This window comes from Rhamphochromis sp. 'chilingali', assembly GCF_963969265.1.
Source record: "Rhamphochromis sp. 'chilingali' genome assembly, chromosome: 13".
In the NCBI taxonomy this organism is placed as follows: Eukaryota; Metazoa; Chordata; class Actinopteri; order Cichliformes; family Cichlidae; genus Rhamphochromis; species Rhamphochromis sp. 'chilingali'.
In genome coordinates, this window is record NC_137940.1 from 36,185,295 (window position 1) to 36,206,963 (window position 21,669).

Below are 21,669 nucleotides of genomic sequence, written 5' to 3' on the forward strand. Positions count from 1 at the left end.
ACTATATTTCAAGCAGCACTGAAAAACTCCTCACTGTGTATACTTATACAAGAAATCCCATGTGGTTTCATTTCCACTAATCCCTTGCTGTGCTTCTACATTTCTGTAATTCCAACATCTGAGAGAAGCCCTACAGCTGGGAAGACTGCAGCTCAAGGTTTACATGGATAATGCTTATAGATGTATATGCACACTGCACAGTCTTTGTGTGTGAACAGGAGAAACAAGGACTTAGTCACTTCCCTGTCCCTCTGTAGAGAGAATAGGTACCAACTGAAATGATGTCAACCACAGAATTACTTCACTTTAAAAGATTTTAAAACTCCTGGGGAGAGTTTAGTTGAAGATTGAATTAGGAATGATGCCAGTTCCTCTGCATATTACAGTAGTAATACATGTAATGCAATGTATTGCATATAAAGTATGTCATCTGTGCAATGCCAGAAAGATTTATGCCAGAAAAGTAACCAGGATTAAGACAGGGGCATAAGGACATGTACATTTGATAAAAGGAGACCAGGGGGGAAGAGAACGGACAGTTTTAGGACTATTAAACCTAGAAATGTGCCTAATGCTAAGAGGTCGGGGTCAAAGATATATATATTTTCAAACCTACTTGGTTTACATCTCAGTACTTGTTTCTGCATTTCCTTGTTTCAGTTATGGCTGTTACTCATTTCCTGTTTTATTTTATTGGTTATTTGCTAGTCTCTTGTTTCAGTAGTGCTTTCTCCCCTGTCTGATTTTGACTGACTGTCTTCACCTGTGTAATTGCTTTCACTTGTGTCACCAGCTAGTTCCACTTCCCTGATCACCTCACGTGAATAAATAGTCAAGTCCTTCCCCTCAGTCTGTGTCTTGGTGTCAGTTAATTGTTAATGTGGCTCCTCACACTTGTGCTGGTAGTTTAAAATCAAACAGTGGTTAGAGGATCTAAATGCCCTCATGTACGTCATATAGCACTTAATCATGAAGGTTGGAAAGGGGAATGCATATGACTCACAAAGGGAGATTAAATGTTTGCCACACTGAGATAAGTTTGTAATCCCGTGCCATCATAGTTTTTCATCAAACTGGATGGATGATCCAACATAACTCTAACCTTTATTAAGGCTTTCAGTGTCTGACAACAGTTAAATTAAACTAACGATAAAACAACCTTAAACACAACTAAGGCAAACTGGCTTTGTAGTGTCAGTGTCTGTTAAATAAAACACAATGTCGACTCTTGTCTTTTAATTCAACATCTGAAAATTTGCTTTGATCATGTTATTATAACTTTTTGCAGTTTTTTTCAGATATATTTTTCCATTTTCAGGCAACAGTTTCATAAGAATTACATTGTATTACAGCAGCATTATGTTTATATATACAAGGAGAAACAGATACTTCTTTTAAGGGTTCACAGCACGTTGTATATTATTGTCCAAAATTGAAAAGACAATATTAATATTTACATGATCTGCATCACTTATGTTACTTATTATTTATGATTATGATTATGAGTTTTGGCCATTTAAGTTTATATTTACATTTCATTACATGTAAACACCATGTGATTAATACAAAAACACTAAAAAAAACTGTGTAGGTTTACAAAGTAATTATGGGATGATCTCCTGTCCTTTTTTAAAAAGGATGGTCTGTTGTATCCTGATGTAATAAATGTAATAAATAAACGATGTAATAAAGGAAGCACCAAAGAACTTTTTCTCATTAGTATTTAGAAAATTTGACTAGCTCATGTTTTGGATGCCATGTAGACACCTCTGGGTCAGTTCACTCAGTTAGAAACCTATCAAAGCTAAATCGATTATTCAACCCCAGCCCAGGTCTGGAACACAAAGCCAGTGCAGAAGTGTTTAAACCTACAGGCAGAGTGCTTTCCTCTGGAAATCTTTCCTGTTTATTCAAAGGACTAACTCTGTGTAGTCCACAGAGAACAAATTAGCTCATTTTTCACAAAAAAACAAACATTGCATTGAGATATTGGTTCTTTTACATACTTAATCCCATTTTCCATAACTTAAAACAAGTTTATAATTATGATCCTCGCATCTTGTTCGTGTTTCACATTGCCTTATTAAGATAAACTAAATGCAAAGAAAAAGGCAGTAAGTACCCACCAACCCACCAACCCAGGGCCGTCTGCCTCCGTTCCACCTCTCCTGCTGCTGTGCAAGTGAACAGAGGATTTTCTCCACCTCCTTCTCTCCCCTGTCTAACAGACACGACTGTCACTGTCATTAATGCCCAAGAGAGTAGGAGAGGGAGACAGTTCGCGTCCTTTTTCCGCTGCTGCTGCTCTGACACAAATCAGAGTTGGAGGTGTTTGGCTCAGAGTGGTGAACTAAGAGGGAAAATAATTATTTTCCTGTGAGACGGTGCATGTGTGAGCACACGCACGTGCCTTCGTGTGTGCGTGAGTGTGTGTTAAGACCGCTAAATGTCTCTTTGGCTTCTCACCAAAGAGATAAAAAATAAAGAGCAAAAGAGACTTACACAGTCATTCGCTGTTCTTAAGGAATGGTCATTCCTTTTATTGCTTCTATTTCTGTGACTCATAGTCAAAGTCGTTGAACACCAGAGACTTTGATACTTTGATTTTGTATGCCAGTGTTTCTAATTCATTTATTTTGTAGACAAGCATAACAGCATGCATACAGAGAAATGCTGGTTTGATGTCACTTTTCAATTAGTTTTGGGGATTACTTTTCACAGTCACGCTGCCAGTTCAGTCAAAACATTTTTTTATCATTGGAAACAAAAAAGACTTTATCCTGAAGGCCACCTTCTCCTGAGGGCATTTATAAAGTGAACTGTAAGGTTCTTATGAATGGATGATGCAACTTTACTGTTCAATTTAAGAACCTCAAGTTCACTCCGTCTTAGTGCATCAGAAATTTAAAGAGCAGCAGACAAGAGATGCTTCTTGTTCACGCAGTCAAGCAGCTGCGGCGGTCAGTTTTCTCGGGTAAAAGCCTTTTTAAAAACTCTGCAGGTACACTTCTAATCCTGGGGTATTTTTGGAATTTTAGTTGGATCCTTGGGAAACTCTAGACTCACCTGGATCTTCTCTAAAACACTGTAGAAGCACATCTTGTACAAGTACAGTGTTTTCCCTGGTAGCATGCCTTCTGCAGGTTGAGCTCAGGCTGTGGCCTCAGCAGATTCATTGTTATTGCTTATTAATGAGACTATTGTTTTTACAGAACAGAACAGAAGGTCAGGTGAACTCCCCAGCACCTGTGACACAGTCTGAACTGTTGAGGTCATCAGGGCGTTTATCTTTGGGAAAATAAAAACATGTTGGTGTTGATCACCAACAAAATTTAAACTCTTCCAGTGAACTCCAGTCATTTGCATAATTCCTGGCTTTGCAGGCCTTGCAGCAGTCTTTGGAGTTAGCTGTAACTTCTCTCTAACCTGGTGTTTTTATGGTTATGAAGGGGGTTCGCACCTTACTGTACTTTGCATCTCCATAATTTATGCTGTCTTTAAAACACTGTAAAACTCTCTGGCTTCCCCTGATTAGCCTCCAGGCAAATGCTTATTTCTGTAAGCTGATTAAAAACATGACCTTATATTTTATACTGTACTGTTTAACACTGATTGCACCTGAAATAATGAAGCTAAAACTTATCTGCCCCCAAAAAGACTTTTTAGTAACATATGGATTTAAAGAAATGCATAATTGTAATTATGGGATCTGCCTGTGCTTTAGCCGTGAGGTCGTACTTTTCAGATGATTATTAACCTTTGGATTTGCACACTAACTTTGGTTTCATGGGCATTTGGCTTTGGCACTGTATGTTTTCATGCCCATGGGTCCATGCAGACGTCTGCATGCCTGTATGTTTTCCCACTAAGACTTTCCATTAAAATGAACCAACTGTGACCTGAAGTGGCAGACTTGAAGTGAGTTATTACTTGCTGATGTGTTGCCAACTGTCCTTCTCTCTATACGCGATTAAATATCTTCAAGTCTTTAGACGAGTTTTCTTGAAATTTCTTTAAGCAGTCTTCAGGAGTAGTTCTCCAAGCTTGTTGAAGGATAGTCTTAATGTCTTGCTTGAATGTTGGCCGGCTTTTGTTCCATTTTCTACCAATAATGTTGATTGCACTCTCTGTCGGTAATTCCATGACACGAAAGTGTTTCAAGACCACTTTAATTGTCATGCTGAAAAACGAAGCCATTGCCAATCAGCTGTTTTCCATATCTGAAAATTGCATGCTGTGTGAAAATCTGATGGTACTTTGTTCATATCGACTTTGACAAGATCCCCAACACAACTGGCTGAAATGCAGCCAGCAGCAGCAAACATGACAGAGCCTCCACTGTGTTTTAGAGATGGCTGTTGCCCACCCTCCTGACCTCCACAGACATACTGATGATGATTTGAACCAAAATATTAAAATCTGGATTCAATAAAACCTGTTGCCATTGATTTTTCCATACAATTATATGTGTAATTTTTCATCTCAGCCCTTTCTCCTTGTTTTTCTCTCTTAAGCGTGCCATTGTCAAAACGAGCCTTTTAAAATGGTCATGAACAAAGATGGACTAAGAAAATAGTGAAAAGGCTGCCGTTGTCCAAAGAAAACCTTTGAAAGGCCTTCAGAAAGCCTGCAGAGCTACTGCTCAGAATCACAAATTAAAAGAAAGTCTTCTCGTAGGCAAAGAATAAAGAAATGAGGAGTGCTTAGTACTGTTTAACCAAGGACTGAAGATGAACGTTGTCACTGCAAAATGACCCAGGACTGGTCAGTGAAGTTCTTTACTGTTATTGTCTTTGTAATGCAGATGAATAAGGACATCCGGGTGTGCCCACTCACAGTGTCACAGCTGGCCAATTAGAAGTTCCTAATGAACACTCTACTTTTTGTTTTTTTACTCTAATAGTGACCATAATGTAGACAATCATCATTACGGTGGTGATGACTGAGAATATAAACTCATCAGGTTAAGTGCTTACTAAGCTCGCAAGAGGACAGTTTTCCTATAGACTTCTTTACTTCCTTTTTCTTTGCAGTCAGTTGCCCCCTGTTGTCCTTCCAGATAGACTGCAGGTTTAATGCAAGATCACACTTGCTTTTCCCTTACCTGTATCACATGTAGACTCGAAACACCCCAAAAGACACAAGTTTCACAAACAGATAAGCAGGTGATCTTGCTCATTATCACTATATTTCCTTACTTCTGTGAAAAGTTCCTATTGTCATTGTAAATATCTCGAATTTCTAAGGTCTAAAATGGCCCTAATACATACAAATGTATCTTGTAATAAAATAGATACTTCAAATAGATCTACAAATAGCATCATAAAAAAAATGTCCTCCAATTCCTTACTTGAAGGTGGCACCAGCTCTGACAATTCAAAAAGGTCATTTTCTTCTGCACTAATTAACGACGGGGCAAAGAAAAGTTCCTTCCCTAAATATCACATATCCAAACGAATGCCAAACACAGCACGGTAATGAATGCTTGGGATGTCTCTTAAGGTTAGCTTTTCCATCTTCATCTTAGCTGTTTTCAGCAGCAGGTCAAAGGTAATGCTGAATCGCTAAGACCCTGTCAGTGTGCTAATTCTTTGCTTTGTCTCTGCTCTAAATTAGTATGCAGTTTAACTTCAGACCTCTCGAGCAAAATAAGTAGACCCTTTTCTTTTTAAACAATACCACCTTATTGCATATTTTAGCAATATAACAGTTTCTGGACGAGCGTTTAAGTGATCTCTAATATTTGCCCTTGATGCATGCAATCAGTTCATATAGGAAATCTGCAACATGAATTGCTAAAACATGGTGGAGGTTCTTTTTATATTTAGCCAAGTTATTTTTTTAATATATTTAAATTTGTTTGTATGTGCTAAGCCAATTAAGAAAAACTTTGCAGCTCCAGCACACTCTAGGTTGAAGTAGCACTCGCTGACTCCCTACCTTAGATACCAAGACTATAAGGACGGTATTGCCTCTATAGCTTATCCATGAAGAGACTGCAGCACTATAAGCATTTTGTGTGCTTCACCACCTGCAGTCACAGATAACTGTGAGTGCCGTGGTAGGTCTCCCAGCCCGATTCCTGTCATCCAAATATCTGATCCTTCAGTATGAGTGTATCCTCCTTCTACTGAGGTGGGTGATCTGATACTGTTAGAGGAAAATGTCATGTACCTCAGCCTCATCTCTTGTTTTTTATCCTTACTGTTTTACATGGAACTGAAGTGGTGCAACCAGGCTATGGGTTCACAGCAATAAATAAGAAAAAAGGCTGCTTTCATGTGGTTTAAATATGGGACACGCTGTAGCTCTGCCTTATGGGAAAGTAAGTGAAGTGCTTTAATGAACATGTCACCCTGTGTTTTCTGTGTGAGGACACAGTGTTTATAAACCAAGTGCATTATGGGGAAAGCCTCTTTCTTCTAGAAATGGAAATCATCCTTTCTCCCTGTTCACAGCCTGTGGTTGCTGCAGCCCACTGGAAACAACATGACATCCAGAATCAAGGCTGGTAGCCTTGTAGTTGGGTGCTGCTGGATTTGATAAGTTGAATCTAATCCACACATCAGTGGTAGATAAAGAACAGCAGACCAGTGACAATTTTGCTACAGCAGGGCAGCTGTGCTTTAGTTGCAGGGGTAGCTGTGGTTTAGTAAAGTAAATGTCATTTGCAGGTCTGTGACAGGATGTTAACTCTACTCTCTGTCATGCAGCCCCCCAGCCCCCCACACACAACTTCCTAAACATTCACACTGGACCAAATGTATATAAACAGAATTCCCACCTTACAAGGTTGATTGCCATGCAACTAGGATCTTTACATTTGAGAAGGATAGCCATCCAAATGTCAGTGAACACAAACAACTCAGAGACCGTTTGAGAAGTGACCTGCCTTGTGAGGTGCTGCTTTCAAAGCTGAGGCGTCACATCAACCTGCTTCAGCTGTCACTGCTGTCGTTGGTCCTGCAACACCTTAAGTCAGTGATAAGTAGGAAGAATGGGTTCGTGGGAATCTGCCACTGTAACACGGTGGCCTCTGTCAACAGCAGGGGCGGAGCGTGGGGGTGGCTTACGGGGCTTAAGCCCGGGTTGTTTTGTCAGAAGCCCGGGGTATTTTGGAGTGTAATTTTTTCATAGTTAGATGCCTGGCTGACAACTGTATAAAACAAAAAGTACACACAATATTCGAAGCACATAGTGCACACTGTGGGAATTTACGACTGTGCGTGAATCCCCCCCTGATATTGGTATGATCCAAGCTCAGGCACTAAGCGACTGAGCGAGGGGGCGGGGGGAGCTGCTGCCCGTGAGTGCGCTGTTGGAGAAACGGAGCCAGCCATACTAAGGAGAGCTTAAGTTTGACCAGGTACCAAAGAAAATCATTCGTACCGTACAAATAATGTAAATATGACGGTGCATCACGAAAGATTGATATGAAACTGATCACTTGACCAATATTATTTTACTTGCTCTTCAAGTGAATCAACAAATGGCGAAATGAAAAGCCGAACAAATGCTATTTTTTAGAGAGTCTTAGCTTACGTGTGTTTATTTCATATTTTCAGTTCTTACCCTCCCCGACTAATTCGGTTTCAGTTATGTACTGAAATATAAGAATGGACATTAGAGGGTTCTTTCAAAGAAAAAACTCAGGTAAATGTTATTTTATATATTATGCTTTGTATGTTGTTCAGTATATTTCTATGCAAAACAAGAGGGATTTCAGTACACAGCAGGATGTTCACATTTGTAACCAGATATTTACACTTTATGGAGAAAACATAAAACATTTTTACTGTACAACATCAATTTAGAGTAAACTTTTGTTTTAGATAAATATTGAAATATATTTTGAATTAGTTAAATGTCAGAATAAAGAGAGACAGAGCTATTTTTTATCACTTTCATTAAATTTAGGAGTACATGTACACTAAGTTTGTTAATTAATAAGAAACTCCAGACGATTCCATTCTGAGCTGAAGAAGCTTCTGATAGGTTCGTAGAGTCCATGTGAGTAAATTGGTGGCACAGCTGTGGATGCATATAAGGCAAAACACAGAGCCTGTTTCTGTGACATGGGAACATCAAGAGATGTCAACAAAACACCAGGAAGAGAACTGTGGAGCTCCATAAGTGTGGCTCAGTTTGAATACAATTTGGTGCCGTTTGCAATTAAAAAACACAGACAGTTTCTCTCTTTACTCTTAAAGTTAACAAATATGTTTTTATATTTATCAATCTAAAAAAATAAACATTTAGTCTGATTTGATGTTACAATTAAAAAAGTGTTTGTGTTTTGATCTGAAGAGTTTGTAAATATCTGGTTTCAACTGTATATTTGATGATTGTCAGCACAAAGAGGGAGAGAGAGGAGCAGAGAGGGCGAGAGAGGAGCAGAGATTGAGATGGAGAATGAGGACAGAACAGAGATGAACAAGAGCAGGTGAGACACACATGTTAGTCAAATGGTTGCTTACTAAAAGTATCACTGTATCATAGGTACTCATGTATCTCGTACCTAGTGTTTCTTTTTAGGTTTGCTATTTTTCAAATTCTATATTTATTAAGTTCTGCAGGCTTGTTTGCACAACAAGGCTAAATAATTATATAAACTTTTCTCAATCTAAATATTGTACTTTGGTAGAATTAAAAAAATAAGTGTAGTGCAGGTCTATGATGATTTTTAGTGCTACTATCATCTAGTTCTGATTGTGGTTATGTCTTGGTTAAGTCCTCAGTAATCCTGCTTTTGAACTGTTGTAGTCCTGTTTTAATTCTGGATCAGTTCTGGGTCTGGTTGAATTGGGGTTTAGTCCCTGTGTCTTGATACAGCCCCGACTTCGTTCTGTCTTGCTGCTCAATTAAAAAACTAGTTTAAGGTGTCCTGCATGTGTGATATATATATTTCCCTATATGAAGTCATTCTTTTTTGAACAAAACTCAAAACAGAGCCTATTAATCTTTCAGTCATTTCTACACCCCCCACCCCCCCCCCTCAAAAAAAAAAAAAAATCCCACATGCATACTACCCTTTAGGGCTAAGCCCCGGGTGTTTCAAATGTCTGGCTCCTCCTCTGGTCAACAGCGTGTCTGAGCAGCCTGAAATACCAGCTCGTTCTCATTCCTGGGGTGTAAAATAATGTTTAGTGCATTCACAGTGCTTCATTTGTTTATTTTTTTAATACATGTTTTTCACAAAGCAGTCTTTATTTTACTCTGTCATTTTGTTTTTAGAACTTTGAGGTGAAAAATTAATTTGATCCATTGTAAAATAAGGCTGCAACAGGAAAAATGTGAAACAAGTAAAGTGCATCGAATACTTTCCGCATGCACTATTGTTTTGGCAAGCTGTTGCCAGAAAGTGTCTTTTGGTGACACCAACCAAGTAGTTTTTAGTGCCCAAACCTAATCAGTGAAAAATAAATTTAAAAAAAAAGGGAATGAAATGAATCAGTAATTGCAAAAAAGTGAAGTGGAAAAACTCAAAAATCACAACAGAACATAAACCAGGGCCTCCTGTTTAATAAAGCTCAGCCTTATAAGAGATAGGCAGCACATGACACACAGCATCATGTCAAGCCTTTGAATGAGAACATATTAGAAATATATAAGCAAAGAGTTCAAGGAGTTTAAGGGATAGTGGTACTTTCTTTTCTATCTATTGTAGGTAAAGTAGGAGAAACTAGTTTTTCTGGTTTGCTTGGTTTACTTTTTTAACAGTAACTCAGAACCCGTTTGTTAGGAGCTCACGACAGGGTGTTTAATAGTTCAATGTTTAAACGTTTATTTTCTTCTACAAAACCATGTAGAAGTAAACTGGAGGTTGTCCAGAGACACACAAGGAGGGAACTTTGAAGTCAAGAGCGTCCAAGTTTAAGTCACAGGTACACTGCTTAATACCTTTTTTCTCCAGGCTATGTGATATTTTTATATATCAGCATTATAACAACCAGTGTTAATCACTTGGCTTGTCATAGGGGAGGAGATGCAATGTGTTTACTCATTACTGGCAGCTGCCTGAAATTTTAGTGGGCAAAGAGGCCAATAGTGACTCAGCAGGGCTTTCCACCTACTGTAAATATGTGATAATGCTTTCAATACCATGACAAGCAAAATAAACAAAGCAAATCTGAAAAAAAAAGACTCCTTGCTTCTGTTATCTAAGAAACACAAGTTTGATAGAAAAAGTTTACCAGATATTTCGCAAACTAGGGAACCTGATAAAATACAGATAAGCCAGCACTTCCTCTAAGTCTTGTTGCCTAGGAAACAAAAGGGGCCCGTTGAGGAGCCAAAAGTGAATAATTCTGTGAGACTTGGGGATGTAATTGAAGAGGAGGCAACGAGTCTATGGGGGCTGAAGCATGAAGGTGTGCATATATGAGTGTGTTTGCGTTTGCGTGAGCATGCATGATGCAGGAAGCTTGCGGTGGAGAAAAGGGACTCTGCTGTTTGAAGGAGATGCACCAGGATCAACACCAGTGATTCGAGCGTGCGAGCTCTTCTCTCACCTTTTTTTCTCATTGCTGTGAGCAGTCTCTGCAGGAGCTTCAAAAATAAACATCACATCTTTCTTTGTTAACTCTGTGAGCTTTGCAGCTGCACACTGTTTCAGTGAAAAACCCTTCACCGCGCTGAAATGTGAAAGACAAGACTCGGGAGGATTCGGTGGGTGATACCACCCCCTTTTATTTACTGTCCACTTCCTGCTGAGTTATAGTCTGTCCCATCCAGTTATCCAGTGTGTCACAGCGTGGGCTAAACCTTGCATTTTTTCATTGTTTGCCCGTGATGTATGGAAGTTAACTGCATAGATGAATGTCATAAAATGTCCTTATCTGTGGCTGTTTGTTCACCATTACCACAAAATCTTAAAGTTTTTCCGTGGCATCATTGAGGTTTCCTCTTTTAAGTCAGCTTAAAGTAAACAGAGCATTACAAGTAAGGAGAGATGCACACAATAAATATAAAGAGATATTAAAAATTCCTTCCCATCATTAAACCTGCACCAATTAATAATTTAATTAATTAATGTAAAAATAATTAATCATATGGTTCAATTCCATTTTATTTATATAGCGCCAAATCACAACAACAGTTGCCTCACTGCGATTTATATTGTAGACCCTACAATAATACATACAAAGAAAAACCCAACAATCATATGACCCCCTATGAGCAAGCACTTTGGTGACAGTGGGGAGGAAAAACTCCCTTTTAACAGGAAGAAACATCCGGCAGCACCAGGCTCAGGGAGGGGCGGGGCCATCTGCTGTGATTGGTTGGGGTGAGAGAAGGAAGACAGGATAAAGACAAGCTGAGGAAGAGAGACAGAGGTTGGTTGAATGTCAAATTTACTCTTTGTTTTTTAAGTTTCACATCTTGTCGTTTCGTTTACACACCTCGTACGTCACATACTCACCTGATCCTCACCTGATCCTCACCTGCCACAGGTTTTGCTCCCAGCATTCCTTTTACATATGCATCCTTGTTTTCCTTGTTTCTATATGGGGAAATTGTCATTTCACTTTCCTGCAGTTTGCTGGGTTTGCAAACTACTCTCATTCTTTTCTTCTCTTTTTCAGTCCTTAGATTATCATGCCATATTTAATTAAACTTAAAACTAGTGATTAAACTCAGAATATAATGAGTAGGGTCTTTTTTTTCCACAGGAAAGCGTGCAGGTTTTAGGCGTTTCCACATTGGCTTCATTTTTAGATCTTGAAGTTGCATCCATCTTTTATACGTAGTCTGTGATTCCAAATAAAGATTTTCTTTGTCTCTGTTTCCGTGTTCAGACTTTACAGCCATTTTAACTGCCTTGGTTATCTTTCAGTGCTTTTTTTTCTATAGCAGCAAAGTAGATTGTTTAGCAGCTTAGAGGAGAGAGCTAAATGAAAAGGACTGCTAGACAAGTAGACGCTGTCAAATGGCCAAAAACACAACCACAAATTAGTGTAAAGTGCAAGTTTACTTTACTTCATGTATCGTTGATGACAATAGCAATGTTAAAAAGACTGCTCTTTAAATTTACTTTTATAAAGAGCATTCGATTTCAAGAGTTTGGGGGCTTAAAACAGAAGGTGGCCTCACTGGTATTCATAAGACACACAAGAAGGAGCAGTCGACGACATGAGCTAACATCATGTTATTTCTCTACACCCTCTCCAGGTAAAAATTTGTGCACTCATTCCTGGTTCTCCAGTATAAAAAACTTTGTCATAGCTTCTTATCATGAAAGTAATACTCTGAGATTTCTGTCTCACCCAAAAACAGACTGTTCATGAGAGGATTACCCTTTATCTGCCCTTTTCTGTTTTGTCAAAGCAAAGAGGGAAAATTCAGTTTTGTGATGTTGTAGATTAGAAAGTGTGTTGAATCGTAGCAGGCTGATTTATTCGAGCTCAAACAATGCCCAGGCGTCTGTACATGTCAGTTTTATTTTGCCTGTTTTAAGTAGTTTTATCACATTAGATGAATTCAGAACGCCCTGTTAAAATTGCCTTCTAATCTACAAAACCGACTGGAAAAGAAAAATCACAAATTCAGGCAGAAAAATTCTGAGCGTAATAGCAGTCACAACCTTTAGTCTCTGTCAGATAATTAAAGAGCCGTGAACAGGCTTTGTTTTAACCTATCAATCCCTCATTAGCATTTAATATAAAAAGAACTAAGCACTGAAGTTTTAGCATCTTCAAGCATACAGAAAACCATCCTAATAGGTTAAAATCTCATTTGAATCCAATTATGCCTTTGCCATTTGATTCAAGTGTTGCAAAGCTTACCAGCCAAGTGCAACGGGAGTAATGAGCTAAAACCTTCATTTTCACAGTCTGTAAACAATAGGGGGGATGAGAGGACATGGTTGTGGAATTGCAATCATGGGATCTCCTGAATGCACAGTGATGGTGAACTTGCCTTGTTACCATGGTGATCCTGTTCATAAAATTTTAATTCCTGCATCACACTGACCATGCTTTCCCTCTAAAACAAATCATAGTGGGGGCCATGTTTTCTGGCTTACTACGCTATTTTAGTCCATTAAGATCACTTGTGTTGTTTTGCTGTCAGAAACAAAGTTTCTAGTTTAACTAACAGAGAAATACGACTTTTTTGATAACCTTTTTTGTGGCTCTACCGCACCGTGCATGACCAGGTGGAATAATATGACTTGATAACCTGCTTCCTTCAGGCTATTGCTTATTTCCATCACCAAATAGAGCGATATGACAATACATTTCTGTGATAACAGAGAAGCAGAATGGTGTGCGTGACATTATTTGTTTTGTTCTCCAAGCAAAGAGAATAAAAGATGTGCTCCAGGCTCCAAACTCACCCAGAGAAATCAATTTTCAGGTTCATGGTTACCTGAGACATATTGAACTTCTATACAGAATAATTTCTTCAGGTAACACAAAAGCAGTGTCTCAAAGAAAACACAAGCTGAATCTTTCAGACTCAGATGAAAAATTAAACAGAAAGTGCAGGTCAAAAAGCTTGAAAGTGATTTTACACTTTCAGACTACTGTATGCCTGGAGTACATTAAAACTTTAAGGGCTTAGTCCAATATACTAGTGTAAGCTTTCAAGCTGCAAACTGCTTGGTTCATGGTTAGTCTGGCATCTGAAATCTAATGGTGCATTTATGGCATCACGGTTTATTAATATGTGAAAGGTCAAGTTTGCATCCGTCACACAGATGCTACATTTCAACAACGAAAAACGCTTTAGAAATGGTCAAAAGGTTGACTTTATTTTCACTTTAAGCATTGCATAAAGTGTCCAGAGCTGCTGTTGTACATCTACCTTGCAATCACAAATAACCTGCGGAGTTTATTGAGTCTATAAGCCAGAAAACACCCAAACAAAGGTCACTCAGTCTGGAACTTACACAGCAAAATCAGTGAAGTAAAGCACAATGAGTGGCAGTGATGGAGGACTAAAAAAACTGCTTGCAGCTATTCATGCAGTGGCTGAGAAACAAAAACAGCTCACTCTGGAATAACACCTTTTGACATGACTGCTTTATAAATGTGTTTTTCTGTAAGTGCTAATGAACTCCATGTCAAACTAAAAAATGTGCTACATTTCACAATATTTTTTTATAGGTCTCATTAGTCGCCAAATAACAAAAGTTTGTATCATTTTACATATCGGTCATGCTGGATCCTTTCTGTGTGAAGCTTGCAAGCTTCTCTCTGTGCCTGTCTGAGTTCTCTCTGGATACTTTATTATAAACTGCCCATGTCTGCGGATATGAGTTGTAGGTGTTAGTGTGTGGTTGTCTAGCTGTGTTAGGCTTGCAATAGACTGACGACTTGGGTGTGCTCTGCCTCTCACTCTGCGCCAGCTGGCATTCACTCTTTGCCACAACCCTGAATTGCATAAGTGATTAAGACAATGTATGAATCCATGTATGTATAGACAAACTGGCAAGATAAAGTCAAATGAAAGGATCACAAAGGTTAATACATTCCCCCTTTAAAGGACGACATGAATGTTTTTAGCCTCCCAAAATGTCACTAAAAATATAGTATACTTTTTAAGACATGTCAACCAAAACTCCAGTCGTCAACATCAAGATACGATTCTGTGAAACAAAGTAAGGTTAACCACGTTTATCGGCCAGGAACCTTTCACTTCATGTTTACATTTGGGGTCAATTTTTTGAGGAGGGCTACTGCTAAAAAATGATTATTTCAAAACATCAGGAAGAAAAACAATTTGCAAGAATACACATAAGAGGGCAAATAGCACGGAGAGTGTGTGAGGAGGGTAAACAAGTTATGGCAACAAAGGTTCTTTTTGATTCAAATATCAATTTCCCTGAGCCTGGTTCTTCCTGTTAAAAGGGAGATTTTCTTTCCTACTATCACCAAGTAAAATTCCTCCTCATGTGAGGGATTGAACTAGATCACACTGCCCAACCTCCAACATCAACAGCTTCCCATTGCAATACAATGTATACTTTAATCTGACTGGTCCTGCATACGATTTAAAATGTTCCTGTGTGGATTGCAGGGACATCAAGTGGCAACCATAAGCAGTCAGTCCATCTAGTAAATGCTGCTGCTGCTAGATAGAAAGTCAGATGATCATCAGAGTATTTAAGGTTCATTATCTGAGCACGATAACATCAGGGATAAATTTTCAAGGCCATCCTTTCAGTAGCTGTCTAGACATCTCTTTCTGGAACGGAAGGGTACATCATCCAAGTCACATTGCAAAAAATCGATCACTTCTCAGTCAATACAAAAATTAAAACAAAGGTACTCAGTATTGACTTCAATGCCCCTGCAATTATTTGGTTTGCCTCTAATTGCTAAATTAGGTGAAGGGACTTAATTCTTACCTGGAACAGTACGGTCTAACTGGAAAACCGAAAACAATATTTTCACCAGAGTTGTGGCAATACACAACTGTCCCTTTGACTTAAATAGACACAGACATGAAAAGTGCCGCAGAATAAGACTTAAACAGAGGCCAATTAGACAGCCTCAAAACTATTAGAGTTAATGTCCCAGACACTAAGCAGAGCAAATCACTGATTTCATCAGAAAATGTACTGCCTGTCTATTTCTTTTGGCTTTTGCAATACACTTTGTTTACCAGCAAGACTACACAACAGACTATTCTATCTAATTACTGTAAAAAATGTGCATCGTCAGGAATCCTAAAGGTAGGATTATCCCTGGCAGGTAATCAGTGTTTCTGTAAGAGCAACTGAAGCAAAGGGCAGCCTTTGTGTGCTCCCTGTCTTTTTAAAGTCTACAAACTGAATTTTGTATTGATTCTACTATTAAAATTGATTTTCTCAATATATACTGAAGTGCCTTCCACAGAGATGTTCTAACTATCTCCACTGGAGTAGCCTCTTATTAGTAATAATATTTCAGATGTAATCATTAGGAGAGTAATACTGAACAACATCCTCGCATTGGCAAAAGAGCAGAATCATAATGTGGTACATAATACTGAGAGCTGTTGTTTATTGCAGAGTCTAGGTGTGAGAAGAGAAAATATTTCAGGTTCTCTTCCCTCAAGGAAAAACATCCAATCTTGAAAAAGTAAAATATATTTGAGAGTCCCAAACTAGACAAACAAGACACTTCTTTCAGTTCAACCCTTTAGCTGTAAAGCAGTGAATAATTTATTATTGAGGTTTTTTTAAGTACCTATGCCTCCGAAACTGATCTGCACAAAAATAGAAAATGAAATACATGACACTTTGAAATCAAAGTCAAAATCATGTTTAATGTCAAATAATTGCTCAGAGAAAGACTGAACATTAGTAAGGAGTGAAAAACTGTGTAATGAGCTATTTAAGGAATGCATGTCATCGCTTCACATTCCTCTAGACATCTTAATCTGCTGGAATACAGAACATGCAGTTACATGGTCCCTTGCTGAGAGAGATTTAATCCGATTCCTGAAGGACCAAGAAATCCATCTTTGCTCTGAGTGCTTACATCTGTGACTTTATGGGAAAAGGAAATGAAATATTCCTGATGCCATCTCATGACTACAACATACTGAGTGAGTGGATTTAACCATACAGGAGATAGAGATATATATATATATATATATATATATATATATATATATATATATATATATATATATATATATATCTCTGACATAATGACTTCCTAATTGCATTTTCACTTGTAATAATGGTAATAATGAAGCACTGAATTACTGAATTATATTGAGAATCTAATTAAAGATATCATCTACAATTCAGCTGGATAACCATACAACTTAGTGGTTCATTCTTTCTAATCACATGGTAATTATAGATATCCTAAATTTTAAAAAATAACTAAATATTAAAGTATAGCCAACATCCCCCAATTTTCTTTAGTTAGAAATGTTTGAAATCCAGGGATTGACCCATCAAACTCCAAATAGTAGTAGATGACCTGCTCTACCTCCTGAGCTGAAACTTAGAACACATGGTATTCCCAGGCCCATCCACGTTTTAACCAAGCCCAACCCTGCTAAGCTTCCGAGATCATGCATGCACAGGGTGGTATGGTTGTAAACTAACAAAGTATTAAAGAGTTATAGTTAGCTGAGTGTCTCCACCATCAGCCATGTGCAGTCTTAAAATGGGGGAGAGGAGCTTTCCTTCAGTTGGATGAAGAAATAAAGGCAGGAAATACAAAAAAACACAAAAACCAATCAAAAACAGAAGATTTCAACCAAACATATGAAGCACTCTGCTAGTGAGAGGACAACTACGTCAAAGAGTCTAGTTTGACAAACAGATGGCTCATAGGTCCTCAACTGGCAGCTTTATTCCAATAAGGAGAAATCATTTGGAAGAAAAATACAATTTATTGCGAAATTGAAACATTGGGAAGCAATCATAGGGTAAAATCCTAGATAAAGGCAGGATAGTTACAGACCCCCTGGAGTGTAGAAACTGGTGGAACAGAGTCAGCAGATGGCTGATGGAGACTTTGAATGAGATGCCCTGGGCAACCCGGATGAGGTGGAGATGGGGAGGAGAAGAGCTCCACAACAAAGTGCCTGAAAGGGAGAGTGACAGATCTCAATGAATTTGAAGGAAAGGGAGTGGAGGCTGACTGGCTCCAAAAATGTATGACAAAGGATTGTGTGACAAGAGCAGTGACATTGAAACTACAACGGAGGTAAATTTAACAGGGAGAGAAAATCGAAGTGCCAAAGAAAACAGTGATGCAGAAATAGCAAATAACATCAAAATGAACAGATACATAATGTGAGAACAGCTTTTCCTAACCATCTAATTCTCAGTCATAATGAGCTGTTATGAAAACAGCTTAAACTTGTGGTAAAAACAGAAGCATCTGATCAGGATGTCTTCCCAGCACCAACTATGAGGTGGCATCTCCCACCAGAAGAAAGCCCTAGGATAGAAGCAGGACACCCCAGAGAGATTAAATCTTGCAGATGACATGCAAATGCCTTGGTGTCCTCCTGGAAGAGCTGGCCCAGGAGACAGAGGTCTGGGCATCTCTGCTCTGCAAAGGTCCAAATGGAAGATCATCTGACAAAACGCTTAACTAACAACTTAATCTCTGTGGGGTATTAAATCCATTTTTAAGCTATTTTTATATGTGTTTGATTAATAAAATATGGGTTTTCCATCAAGTCTAGGTAACATAGACTACTTGCATATAGTTAGGGCTGGACCAGGTGACCCTGAATCCTCCCTTAGTTATGCTGCAATAGACGTAGGCTGCCGGGGATTCCCATGATGCATTGCGTTTTTCCTTTCCAGTCACCTTTCTCACTCACTATGTATTAACAGACCTCTCTGCATTGAATCATATCTGTTATTAATCTCTGTCTCTCTTCCACAGCATGTCTTTATCCTGTCTTCCTTCTCTCACCCCAACCGGTCGCAGCAGATGGACCCGCCCCTCCCTGAGCCTGGTTCTGCCGGAGGTTTCTTCCTGTGAAAAGGGAGTTTTTCCTTCCCACTGTCGCCAAAGTGCTTGCTCATAGGGGGTCATATGATTGTTGGGTTTTCCTCTGTATCTATGAAGCGCCTTGAGGCGACTTTTGTTGTGATTTGGCGCTATATAAATAAAATTGAATTGAATTGAACTTGTCACACGCCATGAGAGCTCCGAATGAAAGCAGCTCTACAAACAACAAAAAACCAAAATAAATCCTCTGATCATTAAACACGCTGGGTTTTACACTTAATATAATCTTTACTTCATTAACAAAAATGTTTGCACAAGTGATTTGAATTTAACTAACATAACCAAGCTGAAAAATGCACTCAATACATTGACTCATTTACGGGTCATGAGTTTGCCCCTAAAGGTTATTACCAGAGACCGTTTCAGACACACCCCGTCCAACAAGGACCTAATTAAAGTAGCCACATCAGCACATGTAGGCTCTTTCCCTTGTGACACTGGCATAAACAACTTAAGCACCTAATTACACAACAACAGATAATTCCCCAGTGAGGATATGTGAGCCATAGAGTGTTAGTCGTCGTATTTAAGGAAGCACAACTTTCTGATGGCATTTACTTGCACTGCTACCTGTCCCCATAGAGATCAATACAGTAATGAAGCTCAGTGGTGAGGAGGCACACCGTAACACAGCTTTGCCTTTTATTTTATCACCCTACACTTCATAACAAAGTTGCCAACATAAGTCAGCCATGACAGTCATTTCAATTATATGACAGTGGGGAAGAAAGAAACATGATGGATTGGTGTCAAAGCTCCGGGGAGCCATATATACCAGACAGCAAGCACGGGCTGCCCATATGTCAACAACCTCCATTAACCACTGTAAAGACAGAGGCATGCTCCTCTTTTATGCGCTCCTGTGAAAAAACAATGGTTTCCATCACAACCGGGGGCGACATCCCATTTTTACAAGAAGAAAACTGTGTATTCAGATGAGCTGGATTGGCCCATCCATCAGCTGGGAGGGGAGTCAAATTGAAATCTGACATTTAGAGCCCCAACGCCTTTGCTCACTGGCTCTGATATGAACTATAGCATGTGACAAATTGTTTGTATCAGGCCTGTCCCAGGGTGAAGCCTCTGATAATGTTTAGGGTTGAAATGGGCACCCTTGACATTTCGCTGAAAGGTCATGTTTTGTGTTCATTAATGCTCCCTTTTTACATGCACCCACCGGTGGAGGGGGGAGCAGGGGGGTGATATTATTGTCATAATCTGGGTGCGTGCCAACTCAGGGATGCGTCATTTGTTTTGACTCCTCTCAATATCAGAATGCAAGGAGTCATGAGCAACAAAGACGGAGTGTCAGCAGCAGGATCACAGGGGGGTTTTACACAGGCAGTCTGCTGATTCAAATTATGTCACCTCTCCTTTGCAACTACCCCAAAACAACTGATCTGACAGCCAAATAAACCAGTAGCAGCTGTCCCTTAAATTTCTCCAAAAGAGCAAAGTAGCACATTTAATGCAAGACTCATCGCTGTCTCTGCGTGTGTGAGACGATTTCACAAATAAAAACATCCAGGATTATTAATTCTGCACCAGGGTGTCTGTTTACCTCTAAATTAAGAAAGCTATCTGTAATTCATTTTGTGTCAGCGGCAGACAAATTAGTGTCTCGCATCCATAGCTAATACACAGTTTGAAGCAACATCAATATGTACAAAGTCTGCGTTATTGCTGATGCTGTGCGAGGCATTTTTGATTAGGCGGGCTCCTCAGGGTAAATTGGTCCTTTTCTTCTTTTGTTCTTAGTGTCTGATGGAAAGAAAATGCAAGTATCAGGTGAAGGGTTTTCATTTACATTTGAGTACCTCCTATATTAAAACATGGCTTTAGTTTGGGCACAGGGTGATGGTTCCCTAGATTAATCTACTTACCCTTTACTTCCCAAATTAAAAAAAATAAAAAAAGAAAAGAAAAGTGTATGTATGTAGGAAGACCTGAAAGACTGAGTTACCTGAACTAGACCTCCAAGGTTTACATAGCAACTAATTTTGATCACTATCCAGTGAAATTCTTTTATCAAATTAGATGATTAGATTGTTTTAACTGACAATTAAGTTAAGACAGCTACTTGAATCATTAAACTAAATAAGCTATTTAGGATGACACCAGAAGAAATTAAAGTCTGAAATTAAGGCTGTTTCTCTCAGGAGTTGACAATGAGGTCCAAAAGTCTGAGATCACTTTGAAATATACTTCTCTTTTTCATCAGCTTCAAATTTAGAACACACTGTTATTGTGTTCTGAAAATCCTATCTAGGTAAAAAATAATGTCTTTGTATAGTGTACAGTGAGCTGACATGGATAACATAATGTTACCGAAAAGCCCGGTGTTCCTATAATAATTTTTTAGTCTTCAGGTAACCCTATAATGGTTCAGTGGGACTGAGCTCTGTTGGCAGTGAGCACTCCTTGATGCTTTTTGGTCTTTAAGTATTCTTGCAAAGCTTTGGAGGAATCCTTTGGCCTCGGTATAACTCCTTCTCCAAAAAGATGCAAAGGAGAAAACATGCTATATCTCTGGAGGGTTGCTTCTACTTAGATGCAGCACCACTGTTTTGACATGGTGGAGTCAAAGCAGTGGATACTTTCACTCTGGGGGTTAATACTCATTCACTTACTACTTATTCCCACTGCAATGTGCACAGGTGTACCTGATGCTACAAGGTAATTTACTCGAATATGTTTCTTTAAGGATCAAATCCACTCGATCTTAAGTGGACTGAAAACTATCAACCTCAAAGTAATAAAACTTTAAATAAAAAAATTCTTTCCATGCAGGACAGTAATGATGATAGGAGTTAACTGCGATTTTTAAAAATGGCAATGTGCTCTACTACATTAAATTACCCACATGCATTTATCTCTGTTAAAGCATACTGATGGAAACTGAAATTCTGTCCTACGCAATGCATACTTTAATGCGGGACTCAGACAGGCATTTTAAATGAGAGATGGAAGCTTATTTTTAAAAGCTTTTGTTGGAGACAAAAGCGGTGTAAACTAGTGATGGGTCGTTCGCGAACGAAATGGCTCTTAGAGCCGGTTCTTTGACGTGAACGACGCGAGCCGTCACCTTATCGCGAGCCGTCACGTGTTTGTTTTTTTTTTCTTTCTCTCACCCTCTCTCTCTCTCTCGCACTTTTTTTTCGCTTCACTCTGCACGCGAGCCTTGTGCTTT

At 38.9% G+C, this 21,669-nt stretch overlaps 1 protein-coding gene across 1 annotated transcript in view; it reads left to right on the forward strand.

The window, feature by feature from the left end:
- The window catches only part of glra4a (glycine receptor, alpha 4a), a 71,486-nt gene extending 52,958 nt beyond the window's left edge, over window positions 1-18,528 (forward strand). The window contains exon 9 of the mRNA XM_080900975.1: window positions 18,351-18,528. Coding sequence (XP_080757101.1) covers window positions 18,351-18,449 — 99 coding nt within the window. The 3' untranslated portion in view covers window positions 18,450-18,528. The remainder of the gene's footprint in view (window positions 1-18,350) is intronic.
- The last annotated feature ends 3,141 nt before the right edge of the window (window positions 18,529-21,669 follow it).